Source organism: Haliaeetus leucocephalus, unplaced genomic scaffold, assembly GCF_000737465.1.
Source record: "Haliaeetus leucocephalus isolate CR32 unplaced genomic scaffold, Haliaeetus_leucocephalus-4.0 Scaffold146, whole genome shotgun sequence".
Classification (NCBI taxonomy): Eukaryota; Metazoa; Chordata; class Aves; order Accipitriformes; family Accipitridae; genus Haliaeetus; species Haliaeetus leucocephalus.
This window is the reverse complement of record NW_010972582.1, coordinates 277,850-295,853: the sequence shown is the minus strand read 5'-3', so window position 1 is coordinate 295,853 and position 18,004 is coordinate 277,850. Positions and strand designations below refer to the sequence as shown.

General features: G+C 39.8%; 1 protein-coding gene across 2 annotated transcripts in view; it reads left to right on the top strand.

Annotated features, from left to right (window-relative positions):
- The window catches only part of ASNS (asparagine synthetase (glutamine-hydrolyzing)), a 16,578-nt gene extending 231 nt beyond the window's left edge, over positions 1 to 16,347 (top strand). Inside the window, exons 2-12 of one of the 2 annotated variants that reach the window (XM_010561463.1) lie at positions 909 to 1,191; positions 3,447 to 3,684; positions 5,151 to 5,336; positions 5,637 to 5,738; positions 7,833 to 7,960; positions 8,737 to 8,863; positions 10,252 to 10,358; positions 10,708 to 10,808; positions 14,010 to 14,091; positions 14,363 to 14,518; positions 15,852 to 16,347. In XM_010561463.1, coding sequence (XP_010559765.1) covers positions 943 to 1,191; positions 3,447 to 3,684; positions 5,151 to 5,336; positions 5,637 to 5,738; positions 7,833 to 7,960; positions 8,737 to 8,863; positions 10,252 to 10,358; positions 10,708 to 10,808; positions 14,010 to 14,091; positions 14,363 to 14,518; positions 15,852 to 16,061 — 1,686 coding nt within the window. In that variant the 5' untranslated portion in view covers positions 909 to 942 and the 3' untranslated portion in view covers positions 16,062 to 16,347. The remainder of the gene's footprint in view (positions 1 to 908; positions 1,192 to 3,446; positions 3,685 to 5,150; positions 5,337 to 5,636; positions 5,739 to 7,832; positions 7,961 to 8,736; positions 8,864 to 10,251; positions 10,359 to 10,707; positions 10,809 to 14,009; positions 14,092 to 14,362; positions 14,519 to 15,851) is intronic. The other variant, XM_010561464.1, reaches the window with a different exon arrangement.
- The last annotated feature ends 1,657 nt before the right edge of the window (positions 16,348 to 18,004 follow it).

The following is an 18,004-nucleotide window of genomic DNA, read 5'->3' as shown; positions in this document are numbered from 1 at the left end:
GGCCCCTCCGCGCCTTGCCCTGGCCTGTGAGCGAGGGCGCGGCGGGCCCGGGGGGCCGCTGCAGCCGCCGGAGGAAGGGGCGGCCGTGTGGAGGGGGGCCCGGGCGGGCAGCGGGAACCTGCGGCGGGCGCCTGCGGGCGCCTCTTGGAAGAGCCCCGGAGGCCGTGGCGCGCCCGGAAGCCGCCCCAGCTGTCGGGAAAGCCCCGCTCCGTGTGCGGAGGCTGAGGTCCCCAGCGCCATCGCTTGCCCAGATGAGAAAGGCGCGGAGGGAGCAGTGCTGGTGCGGTGCCGCGCTCCCCTCGGCGCGCCTTCTCCGGCCCCGGTGTCCCTGGAGCTGTAGGGCTTTGTGGCGCTCTGAACTCTAAGCCCAGTGGCAGCCTGGGGCTTGGGCTGAGGTCCCCGGTGCCATCACTTGACCTGTAGGGCCCCAGCCCCAGCCCACCTCTGCCATTAGTGAGGACTCAGAGAGCGACAAGGCCTCTATCTCCAGGGTCGCCGGGGCTGGAAAAGGCGTGCCGCGGGGAGCACGGCACTGCACCAACATTGCTCCCTCCACACCTTTCTCGTCTGGGCCTGCCCAGGCAAACCTCTCCTCTTTCAGTTTGAAACTGTTGCCCCTTGTGCTGTCACTACAGGCCTTGTTAAAATGCCCCTCCTCATCTTTCTTGTAAGCCCTCTTTATCTACTTGGTACCTTGGTGTACCTAAAGGTAAACTTAAGCCTAATTTCTTGCTGGCCAAAGTTTGCTTATCATATTCTGGGCAAACGGGGTTTCCCCTCGTGTTAGTAAAGTCTGCTATTCTCTTGATCAGTCCTCTTGACTGCTAAGCGATTAATAGCCTGTATTTGTTATTTGTGTTTTCTAGGTGTCAGCTCTTGCTTATAATGTTCATGTCTTTATTGAGCGGGTTGTCCACTTTCAGGTAGATCAACAGCCTCACAATGTGCGGTATCTGGGCCCTGTTTGGGAGCGATGAGTGCCTTTCTGTCCAGTGTCTAAGTGCCATGAAGATAGCACACAGAGGTCCCGACGCGTTTCGTTTTGAGAACGTCAATGGATTCACCAACTGTTGTTTTGGTTTCCACCGCCTTGCGGTTGTTGATCAGTTATATGGTATGCAGCCTATCCGGGTGAAGAAATTCCCATATCTGTGGCTGTGTTACAATGGAGAAATCTACAATTTCAAACAGGTAAGTGTTGTATGGATCATGTGGCGCTTTTTTAAATTTTTTTTTTCCCCCCCAAAAAAGAAAATGTTTAAAATGTGGTGGACTACATTATCAGAAAAAAATTTGAAAGTTATCAAATGACTAGTGTTTAAAAGGAAGTAAATTATCTCGGTGAGCTGTGAATCTGTGGTGGCTTAGTAATATACTTACTGTTTGATACTGAAAAATAGTTTTTTAATTGACAACAAGGGCAATAAGTATTTGTATCTTCGGGTTTGATCAGTTTAAAATAAAGATGCATTCTTCGTTATCTCTTGGGGAGGGGAATTCCAAGCCTCTGTCTTCCCTTCTCTCTTTATAATGCAAATGCTTTTAGACTGTCTTGCTCTTCAGTTATTTTGGGTCATTCTCCAAGCTGTTGGGTATTGCATTTTTATTTCTGCATATCGATCTAGATACGATATGTCACTTATAATATATTAATGTATAGCATGCATGCTTATTATTTATGTGAAAGCAGCAAGCACTAGGGAGATGTTTCCAGTGTGCCACCAAAGTCCTTAGGGGTCTGCAGCTTAAGGTAGATGCTTTGTGGGGATTTTGAGAGCCACCTAAGGAAGTCTCTTGGGCACAAAACAAGCAGCAACTCTGTACTTGCTTCCTAACATGTCTGAATGTCCCTAATGGGTGCAATACTGCTGCTGATCATCGTCTGTGTGCCTCAATTCCTGTGCTGAGGTGTCCATGCCGCCTGTGTTACTTGGAAGTGATCCAGATCATCCAAATTTGGCGTATAAAGCAGCTTACATTTGTGACTGTTTCTGAATCATGCTTAAAATGAATCATAAACTGAGCGTGGTAGTATCAGAAACGTGTGAATAATCTGAGATGTGTTAGTACTTCTAACATCACATTTTTGAAGTCAGAGTCAGGCTGCTGTCAGCGACGTCAGTACAGTCATTGGGAATTTGACTGAATAGGCAGGAGATTTCTGCTCCCCCCTACCCCCAATTCTTAAGTATCTGTCTGTTTGAAAGGTGAGATACACTTTGCCCTGCAGTACATGTGAAATGTATTGTACCAACAGTCTGTAGTACTTGCTGTGTTTTGCATTGTGGTTTTTCTGCTGTTGAAAGCAGTAAGAATTACTCTCAGTCATGCTACACACACAATCATAAGGGGACTTCGATTATGCAGAAGTTGCATGGCTATCTGGAGGAATTTGTTGGGTTGTTCTCACTACATTATGTACCCTCTTTCTTTATAAAGAGATTTTTCTTTCAGGCTTGTGGCTGAAACCTACCCAGGAAAGGATTGTTGGTGCAACAGGCATCTTGTTTAGGGCAATGACTTAGTTATTTCAATGTTGACTCGGTTTGATCCAAGACTTTGCCCCATAAATAACAATTAAAACCAAAGAACTTAAGTTAAAATGCTAAAGTGTTGGTTTTGTGGGGTTTCTTGGCTTGTTAGTGTTTTATTGAAACCTCCTCTTTCCCCCTGTCTGGTAGATATTGAAAGGACTTTAAGAGTAGCACTACAAGAACATGAAGAATATTTGGTCTGACTTAAGTCTGACGGCTAATTTCTTCTTCCTCCACTCCATCTGCACAGGCAGAGTGAAAAGGTTAGTTAGAGGAATGGAGGAAGATTAGGCAGAAGGAAATTCTCTGTGCCTAAAAAAAAAAATCAAACCACTGGGGAATTGCAGTGACTGCATAAGTAAACCAAAGTTTATTTCTGAAGTACTTTACTCTGCAGAGATGTTACCAGTGTCTATGTGTTTTGGGGCAGGGAGGGTTTTATGTAAATGTTATTATTATCTGATAAGAAGGTGGCACCAAGTGATTTGAGACTACAATAAATGATGTCTTTGTTTCTGGTCCTGTTTGGAGTTGGTTTTTTTAGTAGCAGTGGCTGCCTGCTTCTGCCTTTTGTCTGTGGCAGGCTACTGCTTCTGAAGACCAGGGTCATGGGTTTGCAGTTTGACATCCTCAGATAGAAATGTATCCATGAAAACTTGCCATAATGTGAATTGCTTAAGACTTCAGAGTCATTCTACAGTGTCTGAGAGATGATCCTGGATAATATTTCGAACATAAAAGCCTAATTTCCTTCTTTGTCAGAAATGTCTATATAACTTTTAAACTGTGATTTAAAAAAAAAAACAAAACAGTTTTTCTTATTAAACAATTACATGAATGGTGTTTTTTCAATTAATAAGCAGTCAATGTTTGCAAATGCTTATTCATGTTTTTCTTCACATTTTTTCTTAGTTGCAGAAGCAGTTTGGATTTGAATTTCAAACATTAGTGGATGGTGAGGTTATCCTTCATCTTTACAACAGAGGAGGAATAGAACAAACTGCATCCATGCTGGATGGTGTATTTGCTTTCATTCTTCTGGACACTGCAAACAGAAAAGTGTTTCTGGCAAGAGATACATATGGAGTCAGACCACTGTTCAAGGTGCTGACTGATGATGGATTTTTGGGTGTCTGTTCTGAGGCAAAAGGTAAAACCAGTTGTGTTTAGTGCCTAAATAATCTTAGGTATTGTTGTCGGAGACAAACTTCTTTGTCAGGCTTCTAAGTATGAAGAGAAAGTGAACTGTAAATTCAGTAATAAATAAACTATATTTAGTAGTATAAGAACGACACGTCATTAAAACAAAAACCACAGACAGTAAACCTCTAAGATGTTTAATTGTCCTTAATATCTCTAAAATAACTTGCTTATTTAATTTTATAATTCTTTGTGTTCTGGAATCATAGCAGTATTGAGCCCAAGATGTTTTATGTTACCCCAAAGTTAAATGTAGTGTATAGAGTTAGGCTAGATTTATGCTATGATAAATTATAGAATTTGTTCCTAGTGTTCTATGGTGAGCTGGGAAATAATGCCACAAGAACTGCTAATCTGTAAAAGCCAAGAATTTTAAAACCCTACTGAAATTTCCTGCAGCATTGGGTAATTTTCTAGTGACACTTATTTAATTTGATGATGATTTTTTTCCTTCAAGATGACACATTCACTACTTTTTTTAAGTAATTATCTCTAGTCTTGACACTTGGATAAACAAATCCAAACAGTGCCAAAAGGGAGTTTATTGCCTAAAATGCACTTTGGCTAAAATTGGCTTTTACGATTACTTGTGTCTTTCCCATTTACTATATATCAATTTTATTATCAGACTCCAATGTAGGTCAACTTCTCTAATAGTAGTACTAGATACTGGTACTAAGAGCCGTACCATCTCTGCTTCTTGGGGAGGAAGAAGGGAAGAGAATACTTTAGGGACTGTGTCCTATAGCCATCACAGTGAATTAGCGGTCCCTTTCTAACAGGAATTCAGTATCTCCTTTGTGGAGTTCCTCAAGGGGCATTTAAGTGACCGGCAGGTGCAAAACATCCTCTTTCCCAAGAGGAATGGAAATGAGGTTTGTCTACAAGTCTGATTCTTGGCATTCATTACCAGTGGTGTAGATCAGTCTGGAGCTGATGAGTTATGAAATCACTAAATCAATGTCAATTAAGCAATCACTTCAGTGATGTAGTTTTATTACAAACCCCTTGTTAGCTTGACTACACTTGATTTTGAACACAGAATCTGTTCTCAATTGTCATCTGAATTCTTGTAAGCATATGACACCTTGACCTGGATATCATGTAGTCAGTAAGAAAAGTGCTCTTCTTAATGTTCATGGGGATGAATTGCTACTTGCCAATTAGTAAAACTTGCTGGCTTCCTTTCTCTGCTGTCTGCTTCAGCTTGAGATGGCTGTGTGCAGCCTGCCAGAAGCAGAATCATGCTCTAGCCAGGGCAGACTCTGACTCAAAATGATATTTTTTAATACCAAATTTAGGACCTGGAGAAAATATTTGTGTGTAGTTTTAGTACAGAGGCTGTTGAGTGAGGTATGACTTAACTATCCTAGGTCAAAAACTCTGACTTTTTTTTTTTCCTCATTTTTTCTGTAGGACTTATCAACTTAAAGCATTCAACATCCTTATGTCCTAAAGTGGAACCGTTTCTCCCGGGTCATTATGAAGTGTTGGATTTAAAGCCCTCTGGCAAGGTTGCATCAGTGGAATTAGTAAAATTTCATAGCTATAAAGATGAACCACTCCATGTTGCATGTGATACAGTGGAAACTCTGCCTTCAGGTAGTACAGCAAAGCATTTGCTACTTATTTTGATTAAAAAGTGAAAAAAATATAATCTTTGAATATAAAATTTGCATTGATTGGTTTAAAAAAGTGCCATTTAAAAAAAAAACCTGGAAGAACCTTTATAATGTAGGGACTTAAGAACTGTTTTTGTAGGCAGTCATGTACAAAGATGAACTTGCATGCCCTCATTATCAAAGGAAATTCAGACAAATATCTTTGTTTCCTAGTAGCATAATCCAGCAAAGTCTGAGTAACACTTCTTGAATTTGCTTCCTCTTTTTTTTTTCTGGACAGGCTTTGATCTTGAAACTGTGAAAAGCAACATCCGTATTCTCTTTGAAAATGCTGTTAGAAAACGTTTGATGGCTCACAGAAGAATTGGTTGTCTTCTGTCAGGTAAGTAGCAAGAGTCACAATAATTCTGTGTCCTCTCTCTTTTGCCCATCCTCTGCTAGTTAGAGGAAAGCATACTGACTGTTCTGCTGTGCTGTACCTGAGGTGATCTGAATCTTCATTCACTTTTTAGAGCAGAGAACAGAGAACTTGTTAGTTTGTGATAAAGTTTTCCAGTTAACAAGTATCTTGAAAGTCTTATGCTTTTAAAGGTTACTCTGGGCTGGGATGCTGGCTTGTTGAGACACTGACCATTTTTAACTAAGAGGAAAGAAATATAATATTCTTATTGAAAAATCACCCAATATACTCTTAAATATATGAGATTTATGCTTAAGTTGGTGTTGAAAATGTAATTGTTATATTCACTTTGCACAGATTGAGCATAGAAAAAAACCTTGGCATGTTTCAGATAGCAGGAGGAAGTGAAGTTCATACTTGTCACCTTCTTTGCTTTAGCCTCCATCCTAGAATGCCCTTGATTTACCAAATTACAGGGGACCATCTGGACCAAAATTATTTGCTACACTCTTTTTCAGGTGAGGTAATAGCTTGTGGTACAGGAAGTTGTTCACTGACTTAGCTGATCAGTGTTGTGATATGGTGGTTCAGTGTTACAGAGGTACTTTACAGAGGTAAGGCTTTGTAGCCATGGGACTGACATCTTATTTAGTGTGGTTTTGTAGCACTTTGTACGTGTAGTTAGAGTTCTGATATGCTGTTCATGCATTCATTGAACATCAGTAATTACACTCATTTATCATGAACCCTATTAAATATGGATTGAATGAGAGAGGGCTGACTAGGAGATACTGTTGGACCATTTCCTTACTGTGGCATCATAAAAAGTAGGAAGGAGGTAAATGAAACAGGGAAATACACAGTTGGAAGATCCCAGCCTCAGTAAAAAGCATGTTCAAAACCCAAATTAGAAGGTAGTCAGCAGCTCCTCAGATGCACATGCAGAATGTATTAGTAGCAAACTAAGTGCCCATGCTGGTATAATACCAGAGTATCTCAGTGCTTCACAATTTTGAGTATGCTTGGAGCATCACAGTTGGAGAAGTGCTTTTGTTTCCAGTCACAGAGGGAGTTCTGCAACTTCACAGTGGAAACTCAGGTTTTGATTTCCCTGATTTCTGCATCCTAGGCACTCAGTTTGATTTCTGTGCTCTCCTTTTCTCAGACTCTGCATGTAATTTCTAGAGAAAGAGATTATTTTTTTTTTTTTACAAGGTAGCATGCCCACAAAGGGGATCGAGGTGGGAATGAATGCTAATGCACTCAGCTGAAAAACCACATGCAGACTGTGGGAAACAAAGAGAAGAGGATTTTGCCTCATGCTTGTCAGAACTGCAGGCAGGTGTGGGAGGACAGGTACTGTGTTTTGCTCAGTACTTCAAAGGGGAGCAGCAAGTAGAACTAGTCAAGGATTAGCAGAACTAGCTCATGAGAATAAGAAGGTGGAGCCTTAGGGTACATCTAGGCAGTTCGCACATTTCTTGGTTTTATTTTTCATTTGTTTCCAAACTGTTCAAATCTTTCCATTGTCCTCCTCTGAGAAGGAAGAAAAAAAGAATGTCACTGGTGAACCTTTTCACTTTTGAAAAATGATTGGGGAAGAGTGGAATCCTTACACTAAACATTCTGTTCTTTTACTTAATTCCTTTTTATTCAAACAGCAAACCAAAAAAAATTTACATAGTTCTGTCAGTAGAGTATCAAATGTGTAGGTAGGAAGAGGATAGAAAGCAGTTTTGAAATGGAGACTAAATCCCATTATAGCAGAGTTTAGAAGGGGCATGTTCTGTAGTGGTACAATGTTTTCAGAATACTTTCTGTGTATGTTAAAGAAGGATTTCCACTGATGCTTCTGACACCAAAAGTACTAACAACAGTTACTGAAGATATTCCACTAAAGTTGCCTGATTCTCTTGTTAAGCAGAGGTAAATGTGCACTTGTACAAGAAGTACCTCGGATTCACATGGCTTAAAAATGAAGCCCACTCATGAGATTCCACTATCTAGATTCAGTGTCCTTAAGGGGAAAGAAAAAAACAGTCAAACACCTAACCAAATAATTTGTTCTCTTGGCAGGGGGCTTAGATTCCAGCTTGGTTGCAGCTGTTCTTCTGAAACTGATGAAAGAAATCAACATCAATTATCCATTACAAACCTTTGCAATTGGAATGGAAAACAGTCCTGACTTACTGGCTGCCAGAAAGGTATAGTAAGCATTGCTTTCAGTTTGTTCTGAGCTGCTGAATGCTAAACAGTGTGTATTAATAGTGCTAACTTCATGGTATGGTATTAATAGTAACACTGAATGTTCATGTATTGCTATGATGTAAATGAGTTTGCAGTAAATCATTTAGTACAACATTTGCTGCTTAGTTAAATCTTACAAAAGAGATAATTGAGCCTTACTCGCTTTCTCTTGCATTTGGAAAACAGACTCCCATTGCATTGTTACCAAAAGCATGGTACTTCGGAGTTGTCTCAATTCTGCCTCTGTGTTTTAGGGTAAATCTCCATGCTATGGTTCCTATGCTATGGCATTTGTATATATGTTAAATATTGTAAGTTAATCATCAGTTTACCAAATTAAGAGCCTTGTACAAACAGTTTGGCATCTGGGGTACCCTTTAGGTATCCAGGCTGTTACGGCTTTTGAACTGCTTTTTCTCTTCTGAGCAAATATATGAAGTATTTAGAGCCTCTACAGATTCTGTTATGCTTTGGGCAAGCAGTTGGATGGTCTGTTGTAATCATGATTGAACACTGTAATTACAGAGACTGTGTTCCCTGTGGTGAATGCGCCACTGCAAGTCAGAGGGGCTGCTACGGTATCATCTTTTCTTGGCCTAATGTCATGTAATTCTCACTGTGGCAGAAGGGAGCTGGTGCTTTCACTCTGTGTGTGTGTGTTTTGAGCACAGGGTATGTTTAAAAAAATGTTTTAATTGAAAAGCAATACATTATTGTGACCTTTTACAAACAGGTGGCAGCACATATAGGCAGTGAACATCATGAAGTAATATTTAATTCTGAAGAGGGAATTCAGGCAATAGAGGAGGTTATCTTCTCCTTGGAAACCTATGATATAACAACAATAAGAGCTTCAATTGGTAAGATTTTTTTTTTTTTTTAATAGCAATCTTTGCTTTATATTGCTGGAATAACATTTTACGCAAAATCATGTAGTCATCTATTAGATCCTTTACCTGTCACAGAATCTGGGAACCGGGACTCCCACGTTCTGCTCTCCAGTCTTGTGTGTGATACCACACTGAGGCAAAAGCAGTTATTAGTTTCAGAGACACTGACTGTACAAAACAATTGTCAAGAGCTGCTCCTGAAGCTTTGGGATGAAAACCAAAAGTTATTTGAAGAAGAAACGTTAGATCTACAGGTCTAGGTTTTCTGCTCTGATAAGTATGAACCTTGGAGGAAGGGGGAAAATTCACAGGTTATCTGAGGTACTGAATGTTATGATAGCAAAACGATTATGATTACCCTTTCCTTGCATAATCTTAATACTAAAGTGAAGTATTTCTTGTCACCTTCTAGTAACACATGTGCACTCAAGCCAGGTAGACTTCTTATAAAGTATGTTTGATTCTGAGAAACGAAGGAAGTCACCAGCAGCTTCTTGCAAAGGGTTGCCAACCTGATAAGAATGAAAAATCCTAATCCAATGTGACCTTCTGTGTAATGCCAGCTACGGCATTTTACCCAGTTAATCTTGTGTCAGCCTAAAACATTGTAAAAAAAGTTAATAAGCCAAAGAGGCAACACAGTTTTGAAAATCCAGGTCCCTGCCTGTAATTTAGTATGTGAAGATAGGACTTTGCAATGTGAAATATTGAAAGTGTTTCTTTAAAAAATAAAGCCAGCTTTTCATATGTCATCTTTCTTTGTGATTGCTGCTTAGTATGAGAAATAATGAACTACATCCTTTTCATTAGATCTCTAATACTTTTGTTATAAACCCATGTTGTTTGGATAGATGCAATGAGGGGAAGGCATAATTCTGATTAATAAATAATTCTTTACAAAAAAATAATTGAAGAAAGGGTTTCATCCAGTTCAACCTGCAGTGGCAGAGAGTTAAACAGCAACTTTTGCTGGTAGTTTTGTTCTCCAAAGCTAGGTTTGTTCAGGACTGTGCTGGAATTAATCATGGGCTTAATTTTGAACTGAGTCAGAACAACTCCTCTGTGTGTTCCTGTGGGAATCCTCCAGCATTCCCAGGATCAGACAGACACATCTTTCTGATATTTTGAGGGTTAAGAGTAAGTACACAGTTTAGATGTATTTGCAGCACTTTAGTTCGTGTGGCTGTTGATGGCTTTGAATAACAATGAATTGTTATTTTTTAGCATATTGCAGTTGTTTGCTACAGAAGAAAGTAGTGTAGGAGAGGAACTTCTAAAATGCTGAATTTAAAACTGTACTAGCTGTATATAGCATCATACATGTAGCTGTATTTTAATAACTTTATACTTTTTTTAAGGTATGTATCTTGTCTCCAAGTATATACGGAAGAAAACAGACAGTGTGGTCATTTTTTCAGGAGAAGGATCAGATGAGCTGACACAAGGATATATATATTTCCATAAGGTAAATATATTCCCTATACAGAAAGCCCTTGAGTTGCTCGTTCTCCCCTTCAACAGAAAACCTCTGAGATTTTAAAGTGTTATGTTTGAGAGTTTTCACAGCTGTTTATTTGTTGAGACTTTCTCCTGAGGTGGCATAAAATCCAAGGGATTTAATTTAATCACCTAAAAAGTAATTTATTTATTTTTTTAAACTTCAGAATTCCTGAGACTGTTATTTCTTGTATGTAGTCTTTGCTAGTTCTAGACCACTTGGTGATCACTATAACTCAAACGCAGGACAGCAAGTAATAGTTCCCTCAGTACAGCTGTATTATGTCTGTGTGCTACATGCTTATGTCTGGTTACAGGCGCCATCTCCTGAAGAAGCTGCAGAAGAGAGCGAGAGGCTTCTGAAGGAGCTCTATCTGTTTGATGTACTTCGTGCGGACAGAACTACTGCAGCACATGGGTAAGACATAGTCTCTTGGATGCTGAGGACTCATGTGATTTAAAAGCCTAAGAAGATCTTAAAAGTTCAGCTGCTGTTGAGGAAATTACGACAGTTAATTGTTGACTTGTTACTGTTTGAATTACTGAGTGATTCAGAATATTGTGATGCAAGATAATTCCTACTGTCTGGGTCTAAACTACTCTAAGATGATCATCAGTCTTCATAGTAGTAGTAGCAAATGGGGTGCACCCCATAGTCTGCTTGAGCTCTGTGTCTTAATATAACTCAAGATACCACCTGCCTTGGTAGAACAGGCATTGCTAACATTCCAGATATGCACAGGTGGGAAGCACAGCAAGAAGCACAGATTGAGAGCAGCTCTGCGGAGAAGGACTTGGGGTTGTTGGTTAAGAAGAAGCTCAACATGACCTGGGAATGTGTGTTTGCAGCCCAGAAAGCCAACCGTATCCTGGGCTGCACCAAAAGAAGCCTGGCCAGCAAGTCGAGGGAGGTGATTCTGCCCCTCTGCTCCGCTCTGGTGAGACCCCACCTGGAGTACTGCGTCCAGCTCTGGGGCCCCAACCATAAGAATGATGTGGACCTGTTGGAGCGGGTTCAGAGGAGGGCCACGAAGATGGTCAGGGGGCTGGAGCACCTCTCCTATGAAGAAAGGCTGAGAGAGTTGGGATTGTTCAGCCTGCAGAAGAGCCGGCTCCAGGGAGACCTTATAGCAGCTTTCCAGTACCTAAAGGGGGCCTACAGGAAAGGCAGAGAGGGACTTTTTACAAGGGCGTGTAGTGATAGGACAAGGGGTAATGGCTTTAAACAGAAAGAATGTAGATTTAGATTAGATGTAAGGAAGAAGCTCTTTACTTGTGAGGATGGTGAGGCACAGGAAGAGGTTGCCCAGAGAGGTTGTGGATGCCCCATCCCTGGAAGTGTTCAAGGCCAGGTTGGATGGGGCTTTGAGCAACCTGGTCTAGGGGAAGGTGTCCTTGCCCATGGCACGGGGGTTGGAACTAGATGGTCTTTAATGTCCCTTCCAACCCAAACCATTCTATGATTCTATGAGGGCTAGCAGTCTACGGGGCAGGCAAATCTGGTCTTCAGAGTAATCATCAATCACGTTTCTGTTCTAAACACTATGAGGCAAACTTGCTGTTGTGATTGCTACAGACAGTGTTTTACCAAAGAAAGTTTTAGCGGATGAGGAAAGACAGTGGATTTGGGTGCTGTTTCTGAACAGTAAGAGAGGAGGAGTGACACTATGAATCTAATTGCATCTGCTTACAGTACCTCTTGATTAATTGCATCTGCTTAGAGTAGCTCTTGATTCTGAAGCAAAAGACTGCTGGGGATTTGTATGCCAAGATGAAATTGAAGTTGTAGCCTGAAGGAATTAGAGCAACAGCAAACCACGCTGCAAAATTTAATCTGGTCTTCTGTGACTATAGGGCCCACTGTGTTGCCAACTGATGCAGGAGTATCTTTTAGCTGGGATTATACTGGTCTTTATAGAAGCAGTGAATTAGAAATATAAATATGCAGAGTTAAAGAGGGAAGGCAAAGTTGTATTTGACTTTGGGGTTTTTTGAGGTTTAGACAAAGAGGAATCCTGAATCTGATAATCAGCATGTGTATGAAGAATTAGAAAAACATACTGAAAGAGGAAAAGTATGTGCATTGAGTCGGGTAGCTGACTGTAATAAAGAGATGTTAGGATACAATCTGTGTGACCAATATCTTAAAGAATCACCAAATTGTGCACTGCAAAAAATAGCATTATTTTACTAAAGAAGTACATTAATTAAAAGGAGAATATTGTTGAGAAGCTGGCTGTAGATGAGAAAAAGATGGTACCTGTAGCAAAATAAACAACTTACCTATTGGGAAACTTGCATTGTATGTTAATCCTGCCACAAAATGACTTGCCTGTTTTTTAATAAATATCTTAGGTTTCTCTTTCCTGTATAAAAGATGGACAGGGTGCAGGAGGCCTGCCATTTGCCTTATAATTTGTTTTGTGCTAGAGAGTTTGGCCACATATCCGACCAAGGCTGTTCAATATCTGGCTGCTCTTCTTTGGAGAGTTGCCATTTCTTGAAGAGAAGCTGGGGTCAGCTTCACAGCACTGCTAGGAAGAAAGAACCGTTGTATTAACAAATTAAAACTGAATTTAAGGTGTTCAGATTTATGGAGAAAAGGGAGAAGAAATGATGAGGAGGAAGGAAAAGATGGGGGAGATGATGATGAGGGAGAGGAAAGAGTAGAGAGGAAATGATGAAAGTACCTTTATCAGTTAGAAAAAAATAACTGTAAGGAAAGACTTGCAATGGAAATCTTGTCAGTATATGTGCAAACTGAGCCTCAGTACTTGACTGCTGAGTGATGATGCTTTTTTTGGGGAAGGTGGGTATTACGTGAAGTAGTTGAAGCTTTTTATCAGAGGAGAAGCTACAGAGACAATGAAATTACTAGAATGCAGTATAACATCTCCATTTGACTTTGAAGCTGGGCAGCATACAGTCTCTTGAGGAAACACGCTGAGAGGGGTTCTTCCTACTGAAGACACAGTTACTGTAATTTTATTTGTTGCCTTCTGTGTCCTTAGAAGCCATGGTATGCATAAAAGAATGTAAGCAGAAAGACTTTGTTCGTGTCTATCTGCCACTGGTATAGGAGAGAACTTGTGCAAATGCTGCAGAATCAGTAGCCAATAGCTTAATGGTGTCCATGCAGGCTCCTTTTCGTTGTTTCTTGAAAACACAAACAAATGTGGATTTCAGAAATGACAGGAGAAATCCTTGCTTGGTTCTGTGACATCTTTACAAATGCTGATGCAAATCCCAGTGAGCAACTTGATAGTTCTCTGGGGGCAACAGGATTTTTTTCAGTGTGTTTTTGCTTACATGGTACAACGGTTGTTGCAAATCCTGCAGGACTGTAGTCTTTAAATTCATTGTTCTAGAAGCTGTCCAGCAGATGGCATCATAAATCATCGAGATCTTTATTTAATCTGTGCAGACTATATACTTAACGTTCCAAATTGATGAATTGAATCCAGATAGTCATGAACATGCAAGTGAAATTTCTTCTAAGTAAGAGCAGAAAACCTAGTGTTTATGTGAAAGACAGGGAAAGCTTAACTGTTACAGAATTTGTAAATAGATGACTTGTTGGATTAATTCAGTATCTTTTCTGTTTATTTCCCCTATTTAGTCTTGAACTGAGAGTCCCATTTTTGGATCATCGGTTTACTTCTTATTATTTATCTCTACCAGCAGAACTGCGAATCCCAAAGGTATGTAAAACTAGGGTTGGATGCAAGTGTACACAATTAGAACACAAATTCACTGATACATGTTCTAAGCATGACCAAATTGCTGAATTCGTGGTTAAGTCCTATACCCAAAGTCAAGCATGCTCTTAAATATTTTGCTGGATTGTTGCACTACTGGGAAACCTTTTCTGACCAGACTTTCTGAAAGGAAACCATTTCTGAGATGTTTAAAGCCAGATCTTTGTACTGCAATTCCTGAGACTCACAACATTGTTTGTTGTTCTGCAAACAGAATGGAATTGAAAAATACCTTTTAAGACAGTCCTTTGAAGATACCAACTTACTTCCCAAAGAAATACTCTGGAGACCCAAAGAAGCTTTCAGTGATGGTATAGCATCAGTAAAGAAATCCTGGTTTTCTATTCTTCAGGACTATATTGATCAACAGGTACAATACCACTTTTTTTTTTTTTTTTTTTGTGTCTTTCACATTTAGGTGTATTAGATATGGCTGCCAAGGGGAGGCAGCTCACATGCTTAGTTGGAAGAATAAATCTGGTTATCACAGTAATTTGAGCTTCATGGTGGAGGAGCAAGATAAACCATAATCAGTGGTCTTCTAGCTGTCTGAGTTGATTAAAGGCATTTGAAATCCTAAATACAAAGAAATGCTAGAGCCTGACACAAATGACTGTGTAAGGAAATGAACATTATTTAAGTATCTGGATTACAAATTAGATTGTGTGTCAGCAAACACAATTTCTGGGTTACACACAAAGCAGCTGCTTCAGCTGAAGGCACTTGCATGAACTTACTCTGCAGCTGAGTAACAGCATAATGACTTTATAATGTCCTTTCTTGTTTGTGTCATTCGTTTTTCCCAGCCATGCCTAGCTAAGCCTTCTGCTTTTTAAAGCCTCTGCTTGCATTGCTAACCAATGAAGACTTACAGCATTTTTGCTTTGGGCAAAGGATAATCATCTCTGCTGTACAGTAGTTTAATCATCAAGAGGAAGGAATAACACCCAGTTTACACCAGAGCTCTGTTATACAGAAATATGTGTAGTCGGGCCTGTGGACGCGTATTTGTCTGTCCTACCACCAACTGCTTGTTTCCCATTTTCTTTCTCTTTCAGGCAAGAAAGTAGCTGGGTCAGGCAACAGTGTTGTGCTGCCTGTACTGAGCCTGTATTGGTGTAGTAGGGGCAAATTTATTGCATGGCTGTGAGGAGTTAGACAGCATGTTGGCAGTGGAAGCGGCCTTAGAAATTGTCTCAACTGGTGCAACTATTCATCCTCCCTTTCTTAGCCACCTTAGCAACTGCAGGTGTCTTTGCATCCCAGGTCTTTTGTTGCTAAGAGCAAGCAGAGTCAACAGCTCTCTGTGAGCTGGAAAAAAAAACAGGAAGCTGCTTACATGGCAAAAAAGGCTGCTTTAAGTTGTTCCGGTTGAATCACAGCAAAGAGAAGGATAGGAAAGAAGTTTTTGTGAGCTTACTAACAAAGGTGCTTGTAACCCAAAGAGAAATGGGCTTCACGTACAATGCAGAGAGAAATATTAACAGGATTGGAAATACAGTTATGTATTCATAAAGATCAAGGGAGCCTGTGACAAAAATTCACCTGGCAGAAACGCCTGCCTCTGGAATAGACAGGGTTTTTTTTAAACCTGTGGGCATTTAGTGGTTGGTAAATCCTTGCGTGTCTTTAACTTGCAGCAAATCGACTTGTGAAAGTTACATGTATTTGCAGCTTAACTTGAGTTTTGCTTATATCTATAGGTTGATGACCTTCTGCTGGAAAAGGCAGTGGAGAAATATCCTTTCAATCCTCCTAAAACAAAAGAAAGTTATTACTACCGCCAGATCTTTGAAAAGCACTACTCAGGGCAAAGCAGCTGGCTGCCCCACTACTGGATGCCAAGATGGGTTAAAGCTACTGATCCTTCTGCTCGCACATTGAAACATTACAAGTCGGCTGCCCAAGAATAGGCTGTTGAAATAATCTCCCAAATAGAAGTGCTGCAAGCAATTTGCATGCACTCTGCTTTTAAAAAACCAAACAAATTATGCAAACCTAAAGCTTAAAAGGTCTTAAAGATGCATTTTGACAATGCTGTTGGAAATAAGAGCTTTCTGTGGTTAGTGTACTATCAAAAATTCACCCTGCTGTACCAAAACTTTGTAATTCTTGGGAAAATACTTTATGGACAAGGAACTACCTTATTTGGCAGCTCTGTTCCTTATGTGACCTCGATTGTATTCATTTGCCTTGCAGTCGTTTTTTATATATATATATATATATATATATATATATATCACGTTAATATATTTTAACGTGAGCTCTGTTTTGAGGACTTGAATAAGGCAAAGTGATGCAAACTGCTGCAGGCCCTCTGAGCAAAGGGGAATTTGACCCTAGTTCTTTAGTGATTTGTGTTCCTGGCTGTGGGATTTGGATAGTCTGTCTATATTATTCTATTTTGAATGTCTTTCTAAGCATTCCTGAGAACCTTGGTCTGGTTTTCAAAAGGTATTTAGATATTCATAGCTATGCAGAGTTGCTTACTAGAGTTTATAATAGTGGTGGTGCTGGGTGTTACTTAAATGAATGGGAATCTTATTTGTTACTGTGAAGCCACCAGTTTGCTGTTTTGAATGTTGTAAATGTACCAGCAGTCTAAAGATATTGTGACTTATCAAAGAGCAGAACAGACAAGAGAAGCCGAGTTACGTCTTTGTTTCTAACTCAAGGGCTTCAATTTTTAAATGTATTATTCTTGAAAATAGAGTGTTAACCAGGTGATTTGTATCAGTCTGATGGAAGTTGCATGATTAAGTTAATTTTAAGACATTTTTCACTTACTGTGAGAGTTTTTCCACCTGTATGATGAAAAGGTAGACCGTGTTGCTGCTCAACTGCATGTGGCCAACTGTGTGGTGAACCAACCCTGTTAACCGTAGATTTTAGTTAGACAAAGCATCACTGAAGACAGTGGGATCAGAAACCTTGCTTGTAAAAATGGAAAAAAAGCTTCTTCAGAAACCACAAGAACTTCTAATACCCTACTGAAAAACACATGACTGTTTACCCAGGACAACTTTTTATTAACTACTTAGACATGGGGGCTGCTTTTTTAAAGGTAACTTAAACATAAGGGTGGTCAAGAAATATACATGTGTGCTGCAGATTGACTTGATTAGCATCATGCTTTTTATGAAGACAGAAGTCTAGTTTATTGTCCCTCTTGACTAGGAAACCAAAGCCAATTGTTATTTAAAAGATAAAATATAAGCAATTCTGGTTTAAAATATTCATAAAATGACTGATTGTCTATTTATTACTCCCCCGCTAATCCTGCATCTGAATCTCTATTCCAGAAACCTTACTGAAGCCTCTTGGTGGTACCATGGAGCCCATGAACTGTCCAGCTATGGCCAGTAGTGGCCATATTTTGACATAAACTTGCACATACTAGTTATTTATGAATATATGATGAGTAAGGTAATATGTTCTGCAGCCTTCTTTACATAAGGGCCATGTGCATGTCTTTTTGGATTTCTTTGAAGCAGCAAAGTCTATTTTGACTTGGGAGAGGAGTATAGAGTATGTTGATTAGGTACTGATGTGTAAAGATAAGATTTACTACTCACTGTAAACTTCCCAAGGCTGAAATGATAAAAAAATAGCATTCACCTGAAGTAAAAATGGGCTCAACACATTTTGGGGTCATTACTCAAATGCAGTTTCTGCTGCAACATTGTCAGGTATTCAAGGAAATCTACCTTAATTTTTTTAATTCCTCATAACATTGGCCATTTACCTAGTGAGGGAAGATCCTAGACTGGTGATCCTAATTATTTTAGCTTTTTACTGATGTGCAGGGGAAAAATACAGTGTTTGCTGCTTTACTCTGGTTAAAAGTATAAATGCT